General features: G+C 51.2%; 1 protein-coding gene across 1 annotated transcript; it reads right to left on the reverse strand.

Annotated features, from left to right (window-relative positions):
* Positions 1-1,988: 1,988 nt before the first annotated feature.
* On the reverse strand, positions 1,989-15,487 carry LOC111945870 (serine/threonine-protein kinase PAK 2-like). Its single transcript, XM_086874014.1, has 13 exons — positions 15,409-15,487; positions 11,520-11,686; positions 10,906-11,247; positions 10,370-10,459; positions 9,796-9,970; positions 8,253-8,316; positions 7,508-7,556; positions 7,017-7,129; positions 6,307-6,424; positions 5,523-5,622; positions 4,860-5,056; positions 3,372-3,509; positions 1,989-2,255 (listed from the first exon to the last, which is right to left on the reverse strand). The coding sequence occupies exons 1-13, from the start codon at positions 15,485-15,487 to the stop codon at positions 2,154-2,156; spliced, it is 1,734 nt and encodes a 577-aa protein (XP_086730140.1). The 3' UTR covers positions 1,989-2,153.
* Between the last annotated feature and the right edge of the window lie 3,682 nt (positions 15,488-19,169).

The following is a 19,169-nucleotide window of genomic DNA, read 5'->3' on the forward strand; positions in this document are numbered from 1 at the left end:
CAGCCCCGGCCGCCATCTTGTGCACGGTGGCACAGCCTCAGCCCCGGCCGCCATCTTGTGCACGGTGGCACAGCCTCAGCCCCGGCCGCCATCTTGTGCATGGTGGCACAGCCTCAGCCCCGGCCGCCATCTTGTGCATGGTGGCAGCTCTGAGGGCTGTGCGAGGGACGCTCTTCCCCAGCGCTGTTTCACGTCCTTTCCTTTCCCAGGATGGCATTTGGAAATGTTTCTTCGGCCCTATCAATACACAACTCACTGTCTTACTCACTTGATGCCTGGAAGGTTCTAAGAAGACAGTGAAAAGCATAGCGTGATTATGATGCACAAATAGTAGTCAAGAAAACAGTACTCCATAGTGTAGGGCCTGCAGAGCAGGGATTCGTTTATTCAACACCAGGATTGAGGGGGAAGCTCCACCACAAACTCACTTGTCCATTCTTTGCACAGGACAAGCTTTTAAACTTTTTAAACTTAATGGGCACATTCTACTTTCCTAAGCTTCATATTTTCTAATTCCATGATTGTGGAAGCCCTTGCAGCAGGGCTCTGCATGAAGTAGTTGTCAGCCTCCTGGTGGTTGTTTTGGATGAAGGCTCAGGGGCTAGCTAAATTCAAAAGGCCTTTTTGTTACACTTCAACACTTCCCTTTTCTGGGAATTCAACACAAACTTATAGTCAGTAAGTTCTGCAAGTTCTCTTGCTGCGTGAGGCCACATTGTGTCTTTCATTCAGCAATTCATGAAGAAAACACAAATTGCCTACTGAGACCCTTCTGCTCCCTCCCAAATCACTACTCAAGAACAAGCCTCAGGCACATGCCCATAGTCCCTGTCTGCCAGCAGCTTCGAGCTGCATTGCACAGTGCTTGCTGTGCCCCAGAGAGCACCAAGCAGGCTGGCCTGGTGCCCCTGAATATTTCTGCAAAACCCTCTGCATTTCACACCTTTGCTGTGGCTCAGTGCAGAGCTCCAGGATAGCAGGCGCTTGGTCCCAGAGCTGTGTGAGGCACTGGCTCATGCAGATGTGCCCTGACTTGCTGTCAGTGCCTCACGCTGGCCTCGGTTCCCCTGGCAGAAATGCCGTGCCTGAAGGACACTGCCCTGTGCTGGAGCCTGCGGAGCAGCCCGGCTCCCTCCCCCTGTGCCCAGAGTGCTGCACACACTGCTGACCATTGCCAGCAGTTCCAGGGCAGGCGGCAGAAGAGCAGCAATGGTCAGGCAGGGCAGCAGCCCTGGGCTGCTCTTTGCCTTTCTCTCCTCCTGTGCAGACTCCAGACAGCCCATGGCACCAGTGTGTGCTGTGCCCAGCACGGCGCCGCTTCCCCTCAGGAGCAGCCAGCTGCCAGCTTGGCTCTGAGAGCGGAGGATTTGCCTGGTGCCAGCAAGAGGCAGCCAGGGCCAGGCTGCTGCCTCTTGCAGCTCCAAGGGCCTCCTTCCAGCCTGCCTGTGCCGAGGCTCAGGCTTCTCCGGGCTCTGCCAGGGCTCTGCTGGGGCTCCAGCCTGGCCAAAGCCGGGCCCGCTCTCACCTCACAGGCGCTGACAGCTCTGCACCACAGGAGACCTTGCACAGCACCCTCACTGCTCTTTCTGCTTTCTCTCTTCAGCCAGACTCTCCTCCAGCCAAAGAGATTTCTCTTAGGGATACAAATCCAAGTGGCAGGAACCCAAATACTCTCGAGTCACATCTGCACAGCCTGCATCTGCACGGGATGTTTGCGTTGCACCGCTCCTCCTTTGGTTTTTCCTGCAAATGCCATTGCTGTTTCTGCCTCAAATAGAAATGCCAGAGCTGGGCAAAACTTGGCCAGGTGGCCATATTCCAAAGGCAGTGTGGTCTGGAGAGGATGAATGAAGAGGAGCCTTCCCCCCTTACAAACTGTACCAAAGAAGCCATCAATGTCACTTTACACCTCTAAGAAAAAACTGACAATTCAGGAAGAAATGTTGAGCTTTCTCACAGGGTCAGAAGGAGAGAAATGTTCCAAAGGAGTTGAGATTTTAGAAATTTTATTTAAAATCCTACTCTACAATCCTACACTACAAACCTACACTACAAACCTACACTACCATCCTACTCTATAATCCTACTCTATAATCCTATTCTACAACCCTACTCTATAATCCTACTCTATGTTGGTCATGGAGAAGACAGTTCTAAATTAATTGTTGCATTCCAGCCTCCTCCTTCCACTTCTTCACAGCAACTATGAGAGGTGCCAGGCTGGACCCAGGCATGGCCGATGTTATAAATTGATGCTGCAGAAAGGAAAAGAAAACAACAAGAAAGCATGATTTTCCAAGCTAAGAGCTTCAAAGGCAGGGGAATACTTTTTAAATGGAAAGGGGATTGAGTCAGAGTAGGTCAGGGGCATGGGGCAAGAGTGGCACAGGTTGCCCCAAGAGCTGGTAGGTGGCCCACCCCTGGAAATATCTGAGGTGTGAGTATCCTGATCTCTTGAAAGATGTCCCTGCTCATTGCAGGACACAGACTAGATGACCTTTCCATGTCCCTGTGTGTTAGTTTGAGATGAATTGACATTTAGGGAAAGAAGTAAGAAACCCCGCACGGAAGTGCTTTCTTTGAGAGAAGCTGCTGGAAGCTTCCTCTGTGCCTGAGACAGGCCAATGGCTGGCTAGTTCTGAGAACTGACAACATTTTGCACCATTTAGAAATGAGATGCGCCTCTGTGATGATGCACATTTTGAAAACCACCAGCCCGGGCACTGGCCCTCTTTGCTTCCGGAGCCCGAAGGTAACGGAGCTCTGCTGAGGCCGGCCCTGCTCGCCCACGGCCTGTGCTCCTGGGGGAGGCCGGGCCAGAGCCCAGCGGCTCCCGGGCGGGGGATGGAGGCTGCGGGACCCCGGCCCCAGGCTGGGCCAGGCCACGGCTGCTGACATCTTGCCCACACTAAACCCTCTCCCCGGCGTGCAGCGACAGCTCCAGGCCGAGCCTCCCCTCCCAGCGGCTCCCGGGCAGAGAGAGGGGCCCAGCACAGCCTGAAATCCAACACCGTGACTGCCATGACCTGGGTGAGATTGAACCCTTTCACTGCACAGGTGAGACCTTTCTTATTCTTGTGGGCCTGATAATAAAATTTGTTATTCCTTTGAAGTTTGAAGCCTGTTTTGCCCTTCTCCTAATCCATAGCTCCCAGCAAGAAATGAGTAAGTGCCCTGGTGATTTTAGCCAGTGCTAAAACCCAGCACTCCCTGCCAGCCCAGCCCAGTCTAGGATTGCTCCCCACTGTCAGCTGAACAGCACCAAGGTTGGAAGGGAGGAGGATGGGGGCTCATCTGATGCCTTGGATTTCAGTGGAGGAGGAGCCCATCCCTGGGACACTGTTTCACCTGCAGCCCTTTTGGCATTTTACCTGCAGCAGCTCCTTGGCAGACCAGCGCTGCGCCTCGCCTTTCTGCAGGCAGCAGCTCAGGAAGTCACGCAGCAAAGGCGAGAATTGCTCGGGCTGCCGCAGCTGTGGGCTCCCTTCTGTGGCTATGTGGAATTTAGCCTGGGGAAAAAGGAAACACAAGGCTCCACCTGCTTCTTTCCCATCTGGAACTGCTCTCCCAGAGCCCATTGTTCCAGCTCCACTCTGCAGTGGCAGTTTTTGCCCTGGCAGAGAGGCAGAGATGACTTTCCTGTAGCATTTGGATGACGACTTTCCTGTATCATGAAAAAACCCAAGCCCCAAAGCCACAGCTTTGCCAACATCCAGCAGATCTTGCCTTGGCAGCTGATTTCATTGCCTGATCTAGTTAGTGGCAACTACATCAGCAAATACGTGTTTCCTTCTCAAAGGATTCCCAGCAGCTTGGCAGCCTTTTTGGAAGAGGGATTTTGCTATTCTAACTAACTCTACTATTTCCAAGGATTCTTACATGAAAAGAATCTCTGCAGTGCTTGTTGGTCCCTTAAGCACAGCTGCCATAAAACAAAACTCATCAGGCTTTTTGTCCTGCTCTTGAAAATGATGGTAATTGGAAGAAAAGAAAGGAAATGCAGCAGGTGTTCCTCAGGGAAGGAAACAAACCTTTGGAATCTCATTTTCAACACAGACACATTAAGATGCCTCCACAAATGTATTGGGTTGAAAATGCCTGTTTGGGCACACAGGAGCCACCTGCAGCTCTGTCACTCAGCACTCTGAAAATTTCAGGTTCCTTTATGTGGCAAAAGGAAAATATTCATGGTGAAATCAGAAGTGTCACCCCTGTGGTAAGCCTGTGCTCGTTGGATTCTCAAGTCAATGCATTAACGCTGTGCCCATCCCAGAAAGTGCCAGGAAACAAACAGGAGGTTTTGGCAGGCTCTCCCCGTCACCAGGCTCCAGCTTGGTGATATGGAGAAAGTGGCTTGGGTTAGGAAAGAAGGTGGTCACTGAGTGTCTCAGCAGCACTGCACAAGAAGCAGAAGAGACTCTGGCTTTACAGCCTCATCTCCAGGTTCCAGGCAAGTTTCCCTGTGAGAAGAATGGGGCTGCACTTCTTCTCTCAAAAGCACTGTTTTAGAAACTTGGTTTGCTTTGAGTTTCTTTGCTTCGTTTCTGGAAAGATAACAGCAGCTCTGAGATGCTTGTTTCCTATTCTTGGGGCCATCTACACAGCCAAAAGAGCTGGAACGACTTCTAAGGCAAAGCAAAATGCTGCCTGAGAATGGAGATGGTTTGGGCGAGGTAAGGCTTGAGTTCCCCCAGTGCTGCAACCAAAGCTCCAGCAGATGCTGATGTGCTGCAGGGCCATTTGTAGAAGGGGCCTTGGTGGAAGTACTTCCAGCAGATGGCCATGGGATTATGTGCAGTGAGCAGAGAACACGGGACAGGTGAGAAAGACAGCGGGATCAGAGAGTATTTGCTCCTTACCGATCGAGCAGTGAAACTGTCATAAGGAGTTTTTTGTTCGGCCATTTCAATTGCCACAATTCCAAAAGACCACACGTCCACTTTGGGGCCATATGGTTGACGCTTCACCACTTCAGGTGCCATCCACCAAGGAGTCCCGGTCACCGAGCACCGCTGATTTTGCTCAGGGGTGAGCTGAGCAGAAAGGCCAAAATCAGCTGAGGAGAAAGCAAAATACTCTTTTAATTTTAATACTCTCAATTAGGAAATCAAGCCAGAGAATTCCCCAGTGGAAGTTTGAGAATGTGCAGTTGAATTTTCTGGACAACACTCCCTGCTCTGTTTCCTTGGGGCTTTAGCCAAGGAAATATGAATTGGCTACTTCAAACATCCCCCCATTTCTTACACTTCCTCCACCAGTGCCTTTTGTTCCCCTGAAGGTTTAGATTGCAGCTCCCTCCCTCTGGAAGGAACACACACAGACACACACACAGAGCAATAGCACTCTTGGCTGCTCGTGGTTCCTTGTCATAGCTGTGTGCACCCTGCAACTGTGCCTTCAGCCCACAGCAGGGGGGACCCCTGCACTGCCAGCAGCAGCATTTTTGGGGAGCTGGCCGTCACTGAAAGCAGCCCCACACCCCCCATTCCTGGAAGGCTGAAGCTGAGCAAGAATACACTGACCCAGCTTAACAGAGCCGTCGGTTCTGAGAAGGATGTTGTTGCTCTTCACATCTCGATGGATCACGTGGTTGGAGTGAAGAAAATCCAGTCCTTGCAGGCACTGAGAGAGAAAAGAGAACCAGGGGGGCAAAAAGTAGTGCTGTGAGTTCATCGCACAAGCAAGGAAACAGCTGTGGAAGGTTCCCTTTGCAGGGGAATGGGGAGGAATGGCAGAACACAGCGCCATTGAGAGCAAGAGCCTGCTGCTCCAACAGGAGCAGAGCAGCACCTTTCTCAGGAAAGGCATGTCAGCTTTTGAAAGAGCACCAGCAACTGCTGTTGTAGACTGTCCCCTGCAAAGCAGCCAGGGTGACTGCAGCTGCAGTGCATGTGCTCAGAAGCAAACAGCATTTGGGCTGCACTACTATCCTTTTCAGCTGAGGAATAAAAGAAATTAGTCTCTTTTTTTCTTTCCTGTTTGTTTCAAATCCTGCCACCACACCTTTGCTTTAGAGACAAGGAATGTAGTGCAGACAGGCAAAAGTTTAGCTAGGCAAGGTGGAGAACTGCAAATGCCAATGCAAGAGACAGAGCTAGAATACAAGAGCAGGGGATAAGAGTACAGGAAGTGAGTCCAGTGAGTGTAGGGGCACTGGCAGACAGTTCACTTGAGATGCTCTTGCTTGCCCATAGCCGAGCAGCAGCACAGAAACCAAGCGTGGCCCATGAAATCCCTCCTGTTCTGAGGCCCTGTTTCCCAGACAATGCAGCTCAAGGCCTTGGAAGCACAGATGGGATCCCTGACCTCCCGACTGACAGCTGCAATCTCTCCTTCAGACATTTGAATCTCATCGATGAGATCTCTCAGAGTGCCTCCGTCCATGTACTCCATCACCAGCCAGAGTTCCTCATGCACAAGGTAGCTGAAAAAAGGAAACAAGGCCATGCAGGTGAACATGCACGCCTAGGTTGGTTTTTTACTTGAGTCTTGTTTCTGGGTCCCTTGGAGACAAGGGCAGAAGAAAAGGAATAGACATTGCCTCTAGGCTGTGCAGTGTTTGCAGTCTGTGCTGTCTCAAGGAGAAAGGCAGTTTAGGAAGAGCCCAGATAAAAAACCTGTCACGCATGGCATTTCTGGAAATAAGCACCTAGTCTTCCTGGCATGCACAGCAATGGAAAAGAGGGGCAACAATGCAAGGGCAATCCTCTCTTGGATGGTTCATCAGCATTTAAGGAACTTGAAAAACTCAAGCCCAAAGAACTGTGGAGGCAATGAACTTACAAGGTATTGAATTCTTAAGATAGGGCTGATGCAGGGTTTTGAACCATTTTCAGTCTGCATTTGCCAGGGTGGATTCATGCAGACAAAATGCAGTCTCTTCCCATCCATTGGAGATAAGTAGAGAAATAATCATTAACAGCTCTATTTCCTGCCACTGACCAAAGTGGGTTTTTAAGCTCTCATGCTTGTAGTATGTAAAGAAACATTCAAGGGATAGGACCGTGACCACTCACCTGGCTAAGTAATTCACGATCCTGGGACTCCTATTACTCTCCATGATCCTGATTTCATTCATGGTTAGTATCTTCCTACTCACTCCTTGCACATTTATTTTCTTGATGGCCACCTCAAATGACATTGAAAAGGAGTAATTTGAGAAAATTGGTAGCATGAGACCACAACACACATGGAACAAGTGATTGTGGAATGGCACAGCCAAGCTGTGCCAAAGTGCCTTGTGATTAGACCTCATCACTGGAGTAATTAGGAAGTGACATTCCAACAGCCCATTTCTCTGCTCCCTTGGGGGTCAGTTACAGGACATGTGGCCACTGGCGATTTGCCTTGTCCACAAAGCCTGTTCCAAGTGCAATTTGCAGGCTGGCTCCAGTCTGTGCTTCTTGTGCCTTTTCAGCACAGCTCTACTCAAAGCTCCAGCCACAGCTGTCAGCAGTGGGGAAAGGCCTGGAGAGCAGCAGAGGCTGCAGGGGCTGTTGACATTTACCTCTCCTCCTGTTGCAATGTCAAGTGCTCTGGAAACCTCTCCAAAACCCCTAGAAACAAAACAGCAGCAAAGAAAGGAGAAGCCATTTAGATCTTGCAGTGGAAGCCAGTCCAGACAGGAGAGCTCAGCTGTAAATGCCTAAAAGCTGCAGGTTGCAGGAGGGGTCTGCCAGAAGGCAGATGATGCATTTTCCCCTCAAGTGCCTGGGCACTGGGCCTGTTCCTGAAGCCTTGGGCTTTAGTGCCTCAGCTCCAAAAGGCAGCTTATTCCTTCATCTCGGCTATCAGCTTCTAAACTGTGCAATTCTAATCCTGAGCATGGAGTACTTCCTTTAGCAAACTCTTGGAGAGAAATGTTCCTGAGAACTGTTATCTGACAGCTCTCATTGGGGGTAGGTTGTGCTTTCAGGCAAGCAAGATTCTTCTCCTTTCATTAGTGTGGCCAGATGATTTGGAGACATCCAAAAATGCGAAGGAAATGAATCCTGAGCTGTCCCACACTTGAGAGACAAGCAGATTTACCAGGTTCTGTTCCTTGCTGCAGGCAAGACCTTGGCAGCATGGAGATGTCTTTGACAATGCCTTCTGAGCACACTTGACAAATTCTGGCCAGTACTGAGAGATGGGGCAGACTAAGCCCGCTGTCTAAACATGTGGACAACCTGTCTGACTTCCCACTTGATGGATATTCCCCCAGGGAAACACCTGACCCATGGCTGTGTAGAAGTGACTGTGGTTGGACTCACCCGCTGCCAAGACTTTCCAGTTCGATGTATTTTGTGATGGGATTTTCCTTGTTCACCATTCTCCCTGAGGGAAACAAAATGCAAGATGCTGACTTTCAGGCAGAGATCCCAACTTGCAGGAGATGCCAAAGGCAGCCCCGCTGTCTGGGGCTCTGAACCCTCTGTGGTCAGCTGGGCAGCAAGCACAGCAGCAACAAGACAGGCAGTTGTGCAGTACAAATGGGCAGCAGAGAGACTGATTTTGTCCAGTCCTTGGAAGGAAATGAAGCGCAGAGAGCACAGCAGGGCACAGCACAAGGCTGGCAAAGGCCAAGCATGAGCACTGACAAGCAATGGCAAGAAGACACAGCCAGCCTGAGCCCCTGACAAGCTGTGGCCCCCGTTCAGGACACAACAGCATTGCCTTGGAGATCAGACACAGCCAGGTGCAGATCAAGGCCCTTTTGTGTCCCAGCAGGTGAAGGTAGACACCAAATCAGCTGGGATCTTTTCTCAGCCCCACCAGGTCTTTTCTGAGAGCACAGCACTGGCAGCTGTTATGGGCAAGAAGCAGATTAAATGGGTTGTGCTGCAGAATCACAGAGGGCTTGATGTGTTTTCCCAGAGACTGATCTGAGCAGGGCTTGGGCCAATAGGTAGGATTCTAAGAGTCATGGGAATGGCTGGGAATCAGGGATGAAAAAGTGCCATGGATCTGAGGAATACACAGCACAGGGGCTGCAGGCTCGCTCCTGAGAAATGCCTGCAGTGCTGTTTTATCTGATCACACCATGTGGATGTGTCTCTTGGACACATCTTTAGAAAAATAAAACTGGGATATTAATTACAGATTGTTATACAAATATCTGTTTCTTCATTGTGGGCCCAATGAAAACATCTATTGCTTTCTGTTTCTGCTGTCACCTGATGTTCTTTCAAACGAGTCCTCACTGACAAAAATACAGCATCCTCACAAAAACCTTGTAGATGTAGTAGAGGCAATAAATACAGTCCTAAAAATGACAGCAGTAAGACACATGGGGCAGAACAGCTCTTTCAGGATGGAGAAAAAACAAACTCTACCAAAAAACACCAAATCTGAAACCAAAAAGGATAAAAACTGAAAACTAAAAACGGAACCACAACAAAAAGACAAAACCACAAAACCAATCAATATCTCTGAAGTCTTTTGGTTCTGACGAGTGGTGGGAAGTCTGGAGTCTAAGGAGAATTTAGGAATCAAATATTCTGTTCAGTTTGGCCACTACCACACAGAACTTGCATAGATCATTTGCTGGGCCACAGCCTTCTGCTGATCCAAGAACATTTCCTGCTTCTGCCTTTAGTGGCAAGGGAATGCCAGGCAAAGCCGAGCCAGTCCAAGCTGCCCTCAGAGGCAGCAGGAACAGCCAGAGCGCTCTCTCGCTGCCTCAGAGCACAGCAGTTCCTGTGGGGAGTCCTAAATGTCTCTGGGACACCAAAGTGAGCAGGATCATTTGCTACAGCTCTGCTGGCACGTGCACAAAATACACTGTCCCTCAGACAAGAAATACACCAGACGTACTCAGTTGCTCCACGAAGTCTCCCTGGCTCTCCTGGAGCTGAGCAGCAGATGTGTCACTGCTGGACATGGACAAACTGCCCTGGCTCCACTGCTCAGCTTGGGCAACAAAGGCTCCTTTAGATGCTGCTGCTGCTGCTGCTGCTGCAGCAGATTGAATGGAAGAGCCTGTGTAGATCTGCGAGAAGAAAGGAGTTTGTGTCAGGAAGCTGGCTGGCAGAGATTACCCCGAGTTCCCTTTTCAAATGCAAGCCCTTAGGAAGTTGCTGTTAGCCACATGCAAAGCTCATCAACTGGATTTTTTGGATGCCCACTTCTGGAACCAAATGGTCAAAACCCAAGGTTGGTTTTAATGAAGTTGATGGCCAGTTTCATATTCCATTTTCCTGGATTTTCTGAAGGATGACTGCAACAACGACCATTGCACTTCCTCCCACGGATCCCTTTCCCCCTCCAAGGGCTGCAGACACATTTGCAGCTCCTTGTTCTAATGTTGGAGCTCCTCCCCCTCAGTCCTCTTTTCCTGCACCATCTTCAGAAGGTGCTCAGCCTGCAGCACTTGTGCTTGGGACAGTACCTGTGCCTCCCGCCGACCTTGGGGCTCTTCATCAGCAGGCATTTGCTGGAAGCCTTCGCAAGCTGCCAGGTGAGATATCAACACGTCCACCTCAAGTCAAAGAGAACAAAGCAGTCAGAGACCACAGCTTGTCCCTGTGTGCCAAGGCTCATTGACTGTGAGCAAAGGGAAAGAGCAGGACAGCAGCAGATTCACCAAGGGATACAGACAGCTTGCAGCTTGTATTCCAAATCTGTCTGGGGGACTGTGTTCACTTGCAAAAAGCCCTGAAGAAACAAGGAGAGCAGGAGCAGGCCAGCAGGAATCCCTTGAGATGAGTGCTGGCAAAAGGGGCAAATGACTGGTGCCACTGTCCAGGGCAGCAGCTGAGATTGAGCACAGCAGGAAATGTCCTTCCAAGCAGCTGGGATAGACACTACAGCAGGATGGCACTGAGAGGCATCAGCCCAGCCCCCTGCTGCTCTGCAGAGGAAAGGCAAGAAGGGCAGAAAGCACCAGACTGCAGTGACTGCTGTGCCTATCGCTCTTTCACTCACTCGATTTTCTAGAGCCTCTTGCTGCTGAGCGAGGAGATGGAATTTCTCTTCGATGATTCTCCTTTCTTCCTCCAGCCTCTCCTCCCTTGCCCTGATCCTAGCCTCAGTTTCCTGCAGCTCTGCCAGAAGCTCCTCCTCGGAGGCCTGTGAAGAATGACAGAGAGGAATTTCCATGAGTGGAGTGTCGGCCACACTTTCACTCACCTGGTTCTGTTGATTTCCTCTCTGCCAGGGGAGATTCATCTCCTCTTGGATGCTTCTGTCTTCCTCAGGCCTCCTCTTCACTGCCATGATGGCCCTCGGAGCTTCGGGCAGCTCTGCCTGGGGCTCTGCCTCGATGTTCTGTACACACAAATGGAGAGCAAGTGCCTGGGAGCTGCCTTCAGGCTCAGCTTCTTCCTCAGTTTCAGCCTCAAAATCACACTCATTCAGTCACTTCTTTCTGCTTCCCTACCCACCTCTGCTTCCACTGTAACCTCCTGTCCCGCTGCTGATCTCTGCAGAGGCTCTTTGCTTTCAGGGCCTCTGGCACTCGTGGCCTGCTCAGTCCCAAGAGCTGCGTTTTATGCCCCTCTTCCTGCCCTTCACTCTGTCCCCTGCTGAGTCAGCCTTACCTGGCCATTCTCCAGTGGCTCTTCCACCTGCTGCCCCAGCTGCTCTTCCTGCTCTTGGGCTGGGAACAGCTCTCCCTCAGGCTGGCACGGCCTCCCTGAGAAAACAATCTGCTCCTGCTCTTTCTCTGGATGGACCTGCAGAGAAAGCAAGAGAAGATGGGCTTCAGCTTCTCATCCAACATTTGTGGGCCAAGACTCAAAGGCTGTTGGGCTCCCACGTTCCCAAAGCTCTGTGCTGCTGCTCTCCTGCCTTGTTCTCTGCCCATGGGGAAGCACAGGTTCCAAAGTGACCCTGGCAGTGCAATCAGGGCCCATCTGGCACTGAATCTCCAACAGACTCTTGGGCAGCTGACAGGAAATGTGGGGCATTTCTCAAGGGCCTCCCTCCCCTTCTGCTGTGTCCTGCTTGTCTCTCCCTAGTGACTGACAGCCAGCCCTGTCCCACAGCTCCATCCTGGCTCTGCAGGGGCTTCCTGGGTGAGCTCAGCCCTTGGGAGAGACACTGCTGGAGTTCATGTTCTTTTCAGGCCTGCCCTGCCACTCCTGCCCTTCTGACATCCACACTCTTGTTAGAAATCCTGCTCATTCAGGAGACAAGGATGTGTGCAATTGGATCCTCTGCTGCAGGTCAGAGAGCCTCTATGGCCACCTCAAGATATGGAAGAGGACCAAGGTGTTTCTCCTCCCTCTTTTGTCAGCTGAGAATTCTGAGTGGCACTGACAGAGATCCTCAAAAGGCCCCACCAACAAATTAATTGACACACCCCTAGGGATGCCAATGAAGGAAGCCATGGGTCATGTAATGCATGTATGACCAAAGTCACCAAAAACCACCTAAAACATGGAATTGTCCCACCTCAGTAGGACAGGCAGAAATTTATAGGTTAAACAGGGAGTGTCAGGACAGAAGAGGCAGGAGGAGGAAAACAGCTCTGAGGAGAAAAAACAACCAACTCTAAAGGGGTTCTTAGCAACACAAGACAGCACTCAAGGACTTGCAGCTTTGCCCCCACACTAGGCTCCAATGCAGTTTCCAAAGCTGCAGACTTCACCACAAAACGTATCAAGAGAAACTTGCCACTTGTGGATTTTGCCTCAGAAGAAGGGTTCAGAACTACACAGTTTGTTTCTTTGGCCACACAGGACAAGAATGGCCGGCCACAGCTGCATGGACAACACAATCATCTCCTTGCAGCTTATCAAAAGCCAAAAGACAGGTGGCCTAAAAGATTCTGCAGAAGTGAAGAATTACTCCAGAAAACTGCAGAACAGTTCTCCAGGTCATCCAGAGGTTTCCAAAAAGGGAAAGCAAACAAAGCAAGCCCTGTGAGCCCCAGCAATGCCGTGTGAGCCCTTGGCCATGGCTTGGCAGAAGCCAAGAGACAGAGCTTCCCTGAGCCAAGCAGCCAGCTGCTCACCCGCAGGCAGCAGCGCTTTGGGGCCTCAGCACGACGGCTCAAAGCCCAATTTCCAGCTGCCACGGGATGGGGGAATGGCTGGGTGCTGGCAGGACTCCAGCACTCAGCATCCTCAGCCAGCAACAGCAAGTGCTGGCTGCTCAGAAACTTGCAGCTCTGCCTTGCACTAAAGACAGCAGCACCCAGCACTGGCACTTACTGTCTGGGCATGGTCAGGCTGGGCTGTGACCACAGCTGGAGGCTCGTGCTCCTTTTGCTCATTTTGCTCCTCTTTGGCCTCTTCTCCAGGAGCAGAGGGAGCCACAGCAGAGTCTGCTCTTGCTTCTGGGCTCTGTGGACAGATGGTGGAGTTAGGGACAGACAGCTCCCTATCATTTAGAACCTTATTTCTATTCAGCTCGATTTCTACAACCAGCTCTACCAAGCACAAATCATCAGCTTTGATAGCAATGGGATTCTAAGTCTCTCCAACTAAATTAAAATGGGTTAATTCAGCCAGGCTGCAAATAGCTCTGAATTAGAGAGTTCACCCTGGCTACTATCAGCAATCAACGTTCTCTGCAAATCTGAGCTTTGAGTTCTTTTAAAGCTCTGCAATGGAAAATTAGGAAATAGCCAACAATGCCTTTGCTATTGCTGTTGTAAACATGGAAATGGATCTTCTTTCAGCCCACCCAGCTGGCCCTCTGCACTCTACTGCCACAGGCCAAGCTCACAGTTCCCTGCACAATTCTGAAACTCCAGAAACATCAAATGTTCCTTTCTGACTCACCTCAGGATCGGCACCTCTGAACACACGGCTCAGATGACCTGCAGTGGGCAAGGAAAAGGAACCAAATTCTTTGAGAAAACTGGAGAGAACCGTGGCCTGTTTAGAGCAGCATCTGAGAAGATCTCCCAGTCTGCATTTTCAAAGTGTCCTGCTTGACTGGTGTGGTTTAAAGCAGCAATGAAAAAATCACTAGAAAACTTACTTATTTTTTGCTGTGAGATATGGATTAGAACAAGAGCAAAACAGGCTTAAAACTTAAATGGAATAAAGACAGTTTATTTACAAAAACTACAAGAATAAGAAACCAGAATAAAACTTCCAGAACAACCCTTTTCTCCCCCACTACCCAACCATTCCCTTGTTTACATGACAACATGGAGACAAAAAACTTTGGATCTTTGGTATTTACAACAGTCCCAATTCCTGCTGGAGTCTTTTCATCAGTCTTTGTAGAGAAACAGAAGTCTTCTTCTGCTATCTTTGGAGTTTTTCACACAAAAACGATTTTTCTTCATAGCTTTCTATTTCTCTGATGCCAGCTGCCCAGAAATCTGCCATCAGTTGTCTCCTTCCATTTCCCATCACTCTGAGGTGTGTTATGGGTCATGAGTCTAGGGATGTCATTTTTATGAATGAGTTATTCAAAGGCAAAAGTTCTCTTTATCTGTTTTTGTGAGCCCTCCTGGAAACAGAAGTTTTCTTTTTGCTTCTTAAAAGCCACAAATCTTCAACTTTTACTTCTCCCCCTCTGTTCCAGCATCTCTCAGTGTCACAACTACTTCATCATTTGCTCAAAATCCACACTTGGAAACACTCCATTCCTCCCAATATACTCTGTCATGAATTAAAGGCGGTTTTTTCAGAACACTACTGTCCATGCCCATAGCTTTAACAGAAAAATATTTCAGCTTATTAAAGCATCTCCTTATTTCTCTTCCCCCTCTAAAGTTAATTTTTTTCTTCACTCTCTTTGATGGGTTGATGGTTGATCACTCCCTCTCTCTCTCTCTCTGGAAAAAAAGGATTAATCTGCAAGTCTCATGCAGGCAGTAAAAGAGTTAAAATCTTGCTAAAGCTGCAGATGTTGATGGTGTCAGGTTTCAGTTCAGTGGCAGAAACTGCAAACCAAGTCAGGCTGGCCGGCTCCGTTTCTCCCCCCACCCCGCCCTCTGCAGCCTTGTCCGGCCTGGAGGGGGGGAGGAGGCCGAGACAGAGCCCTGTGACCTCGTCAGAAGCCAGAAACCAAAGAGAGCAAGAAATTCCCGGCCTCACATCTTCAGGTGGTGTTCACAGGTTGATCTCACTTCTCAATAGTTAAAACCGCTGCCAATTCTCACCCATGGCCAGGAATTAGTCAGGAGAAAAAACTCCCATCAGCCTCCAGCAGTTTCAACTTCCCCAGCTCTCAGAGCTATCTTAAAAGTAAAGTCACCCCAAGAGATTGAGCCAGCAAAGTGAGGAAATGACAGACTCTGCTGCCACAGGCTCTCCCGTGGAGGGAACAGAAGCCCTGCAAATGCTGCCCGCAGCCCCCTGGCTACAGACACCCCGTGTTTTGCTGAAGGTGTTGACAGGAGCTTTACCAAACCAGGGGCATCCTCATGGTCTTTGTGTTTCAATAGCAACCCGGTCACTAAGAAAGAGCAGGGAGACCTACAAAAGCCAGCTCAGGTTCCAGCCAGGGAAAACCTCTACTTACGTGCCAGGTTGGTGAGGTAATAGCCGGCGTAGCCAATGCCATAAATGGTGCAAATGGCAGTAGCGAGCTGCTCCATCATTTTTGCCAGTTTGCACACTCTGCTCCACCACAAGAACAAACAAGGCTCCTGTCAGTGTGCAGCTGCCCACTGACAAACGCCTCAAGCAGGAGGATGCTCCTGCACTGAGCAAGCCCAAGAGCTGCTCTGACCCTGAGGCCTTCCGTGCACCAAGGCAACCTTGGGATGTCACCACGACAAGGTGGCATCCATGCCCTGACATCACAAAGCCAATGCTCTGCGCTGCTCTGGGAATTGATGCAGAGCAACCCAACCTTCCCTACAGCAAACACAAAATTGCCTGGGAGCTTCTCCTCTGTCACAAAGGGTCACAAATCCTTTGCTGGGCTGTGGGAAATGACAGAAACTTCCACAGATACTGAAGGGTTTGATTTACAGCCTTGGAAGGAGCTTGGGTTCATGCAATGCTAAAGGTTCGCAGACGTTGAGTCAAGAATTCATAAGCTTATGTTCATATAGCTGCAAGTAAGAATATGCCAGAAATAAGTAAGAAACTGCATTGAGTGAGATGGTGGAGAGATTTCAACTGTAATTGTGTGATTTTATAGAGTAAGCTATGAATCTAAATATTATCCTAAGAAGCACATGTGTGTAGGTGAGCTAGCAGTGTATTGAGTGAAAAGCAGACACAGTGCAGCAGAACTTGGCAAAGGTGAAAGGTGATTAAGTAATAATAAACCTCTTCAATTTAGTGCATTAGCCAAAAATCTCAAATTAGTGAATCTCAGCCACTGCACCAGGCTGAAACTGAGGATCCCCAGCCAAGCTCAGAGGGAGGAGAACACAGCATCTGTGGGATCCTTTCCAGTCTGACTTGCTTTAGCTGGAGCCTGGGGGAGGAGAGAGCAGGAGAAGGGTTGGCTGAGTCCTCTCCCCTCTGCCTTGCCCTTCTCTGCTGGATCCTCAGTTCATCCCACACCCACCCCAAGACTCCATCCCCATCCTACTGGTGCTGACGGGATTAAAGGAAATAAAGAGGAGATAAAAAAGATAGAGAGGAGAGAAAAGGAGAAGTTTAAATGCAGTTTAAATATGAAAGAAATACACATGTTAGTGACTGCTGAGAGTTCCAAGGGAGCTGAAGGGTTTGGGAAGGGCCAGGAGCCCGTGAAGGGCTCAGGAGCTGCTGCTGCCGGGAGGGAGGAAATGCACCAATGGCTCCCAGCAGAGTCTGTGCTTTGAGGCTCTTTCCCAAACAGCTGCAGGAGGGAAAGCAGCTGAGTTTGGAGGAAGAGTTTTCTGCGGAGGTTTCCTGTTTGGAGCTGTCACAAGCTTGAGCTGCTCAAGGGAAACGCGGCTCTGCTTCCAGCAGGGCCCAACTGCCCGGGAGCACAACTTGGTTCCCTGGCCCTGAGCCAACGGGCAGCAGCAGCTTCTGTTCCCTCCTGGCTCTTGTGTCATTTCCAGCAGCACAAGACACACCAAGAAAAGCTCCTCCAGAACATGCCATGAGAAACACAACCTGATTTCATGGCATGAAGGAGCTCTGACAGTCCCACAGGCTCAGGGTTGTTTGTCAGTGAACAGAGCAGGGAAAAGCACAGACACATTCCCTGCACAGGGAATTCACAGGAGGAAAGTGCAGCGCTGGAGGATGTGCTTGGATACAACGTTCCCACGGCAGTTTTGGGGATAAAATCGTCAGCAGAGAGAAAAGAAAAAGTGCTACCAAGGGTGGGCTGGGGAGGGCTGGTGCTTCCCGGGAGGCTCCCGAAGCTCAAGAGGACAAAGCCCAGACCTTGTCCAAGCTGCGAGCTGGGTCTGAGCCAGAAACCAGGGGGTGGCAGAGACATTGCTGCTGAAGGGCTTCAGATTGCCAAAGCTAAAGTGTCCAGTATCAAGGAACATCTTGAGGTTATGGAAGTCCCAGTGCCCACGTTCCATCCCCTCATTTCAAACTGAAAGCAGAGCTCCACTTGTGACTCTGCTTTTTAATAAAGAATGTCAAACTTCAACAAAATTCCCTTAAAGACCCCATGAAGGTTCACACTGTGAGAGCTCACTCGAGGCAGCCCCAACTCCTGCCCTGGCTCAGTCCCTCTCAAGCCCACTGTGCTTTCCAGCTGCTTTGCTCCAGCTCCCCCCAAATCACCACGAATTCCACTGAACTGAAGCAAATCCAAGTCCTCGTGGGTCGGGACAAGGGCAGGGAGAGGTCACTCAGGGATCACCATCAGGGGCACAACAGCCCGACACGGGGAAATGAACTGAACTTAGGACTGAGCAAATCAGACCAGGAGAATGAGGATTAAAATCAGTCTTGAGAAACACCTCCTCCCGCTCCTGAACTTTTCTGTCCGGGCCGCTGCTCGCGGGGCACAGAGAGGGGCCCGGCCGTGTCCCTCCAAACCTCCCTGGGAATCACCCCAGAGCCCTCAGCCTTCCGTGTGCCCATCCCCGGGGCCCCTTGTCCCTCCCAATGGCTCCCGTGGCTCTCCCAGTCCATCCCAGCCTCTCCCAGTCCATCCCAGCCTCTCCCAGTGACCCCGCCTGTCCATCTCGCCCCTCCATGGATCTGCCGCCCCTCAGCCAATCAGAGCGCGCCTCTCTGATGACTCATCAGTTGCCGGGCAGATCCACAGAGCCGAGAGCCCCGCGCTGGTCTCGGCCTCCCAGTGCCGCGCACTTCATTCCCAGTCCCGCCCAGTGCCACCACAGTCCCTCCCAGTGCCACCACAGTCCCGCCCAGTGCCACCACAGTCCCGCCCAGTGCCACCACAGTCCCTCCCAGTGCCACCACAGTCCCGCCCAGTGCCACCACAGTCCCTCCCAGAGGCCCCAGAGTCCCTCACACTCCTTTTTAGCCATACCCAGTCTATTCCGAGTTCATTGTCACTTCACTCCCAGACCTCCACGCCCTCATCCAGTGTCCCAGTATCTGCTCCCATCTCTTTTAGAGCCACCCCACTCCCTCCCTGTCCATTCCCAGTCCCTCTCAATGCCACACCACTCCTCTCCACTCTCTCCCAGTGTCCCCAGCGTGTCCATCTTGCTGGTGCCCTCCACCTCCCAGCCCGGCCCCGGCCGCCTGCTCTGCTCCCTGATGGATTTCTCCCCTGCCCACATCCAGCTGAGCTGCTCCCAGGGCCAGCAGCAGCTCTCGGGCCACGTGCTGGCCACTGCCGTGCTCCCCAGCGGGGACTGGAGCCAGCAGCTCCTGGTGCTGCTGGAAACCGCCCCCGGCAATGCGGGCTCAGCTCCAGCTGCCAGGTGGAGCACGGCAGCCTGGAGCACCCCCTGAGCCGGCACTGGGGCACGGCCCGGCCCCCACAGCGCCGGGGGCAGCGGGGGAGGCACTGGGGGGGCCCAGAGGGGGATTGGGGTGTGCTGGGAGGAACTGGGAGGGAGTTTGGGGGTGCCGGGTGTCACTGGGAGGGATTTGAGTGAGCCTGAAGGAGCTGGAAGGAGATTGGGGATTGGAAAGCAGGGATTGGGATGAGGTTGGTTGTGCTGGGAAGAGACTGGGAGGAGACTTGATGAGTCCTGGTGGGGCTGGGAAGGGACTGGGAGAGGGTCTGGGGGTCCAGGGGCAGAGGGGGGAAATTGGGAGGGGGCTGTGGGATCCTGAGAGGAACAGGAGGGGCTCTGGTGGGTCCTGGGGAGGCTGGGAAGAGACTGGCAGTGATTTACCAAAATAGCAATATTGATCCAGTATCAACATCGATCTGTTAATGGACAAAAA

This window comes from Cyanistes caeruleus, unplaced genomic scaffold, assembly GCF_971803275.1.
Source record: "Cyanistes caeruleus unplaced genomic scaffold, bCyaCae1.hap1.1 HAP1_SCAFFOLD_134, whole genome shotgun sequence".
Lineage (NCBI taxonomy): Eukaryota > Metazoa > Chordata > Aves > Passeriformes > Paridae > Cyanistes > Cyanistes caeruleus.

Excerpts from the sequence above, each read along its gene's own strand:
- LOC111945870 (XM_086874014.1), bottom strand. The coding sequence starts at position 15,487 with ATGATGGAGCAGCTCGCTACTGCCATTTGCACCATTTATGGCATTGGC. Across the intron at positions 10,460-10,905 it reads AAGAGGCTCTAGAAAATCGA|GTGGACGTGTTGATATCTCA; the intron begins GTGAGTGAAAGA and ends CTTTGACTTGAG. Across the intron at positions 6,425-7,016 it reads ATCGTGAATTACTTAGCCAG|CTACCTTGTGCATGAGGAAC; the intron begins GTGAGTGGTCAC and ends TCCTTTTTTCAG.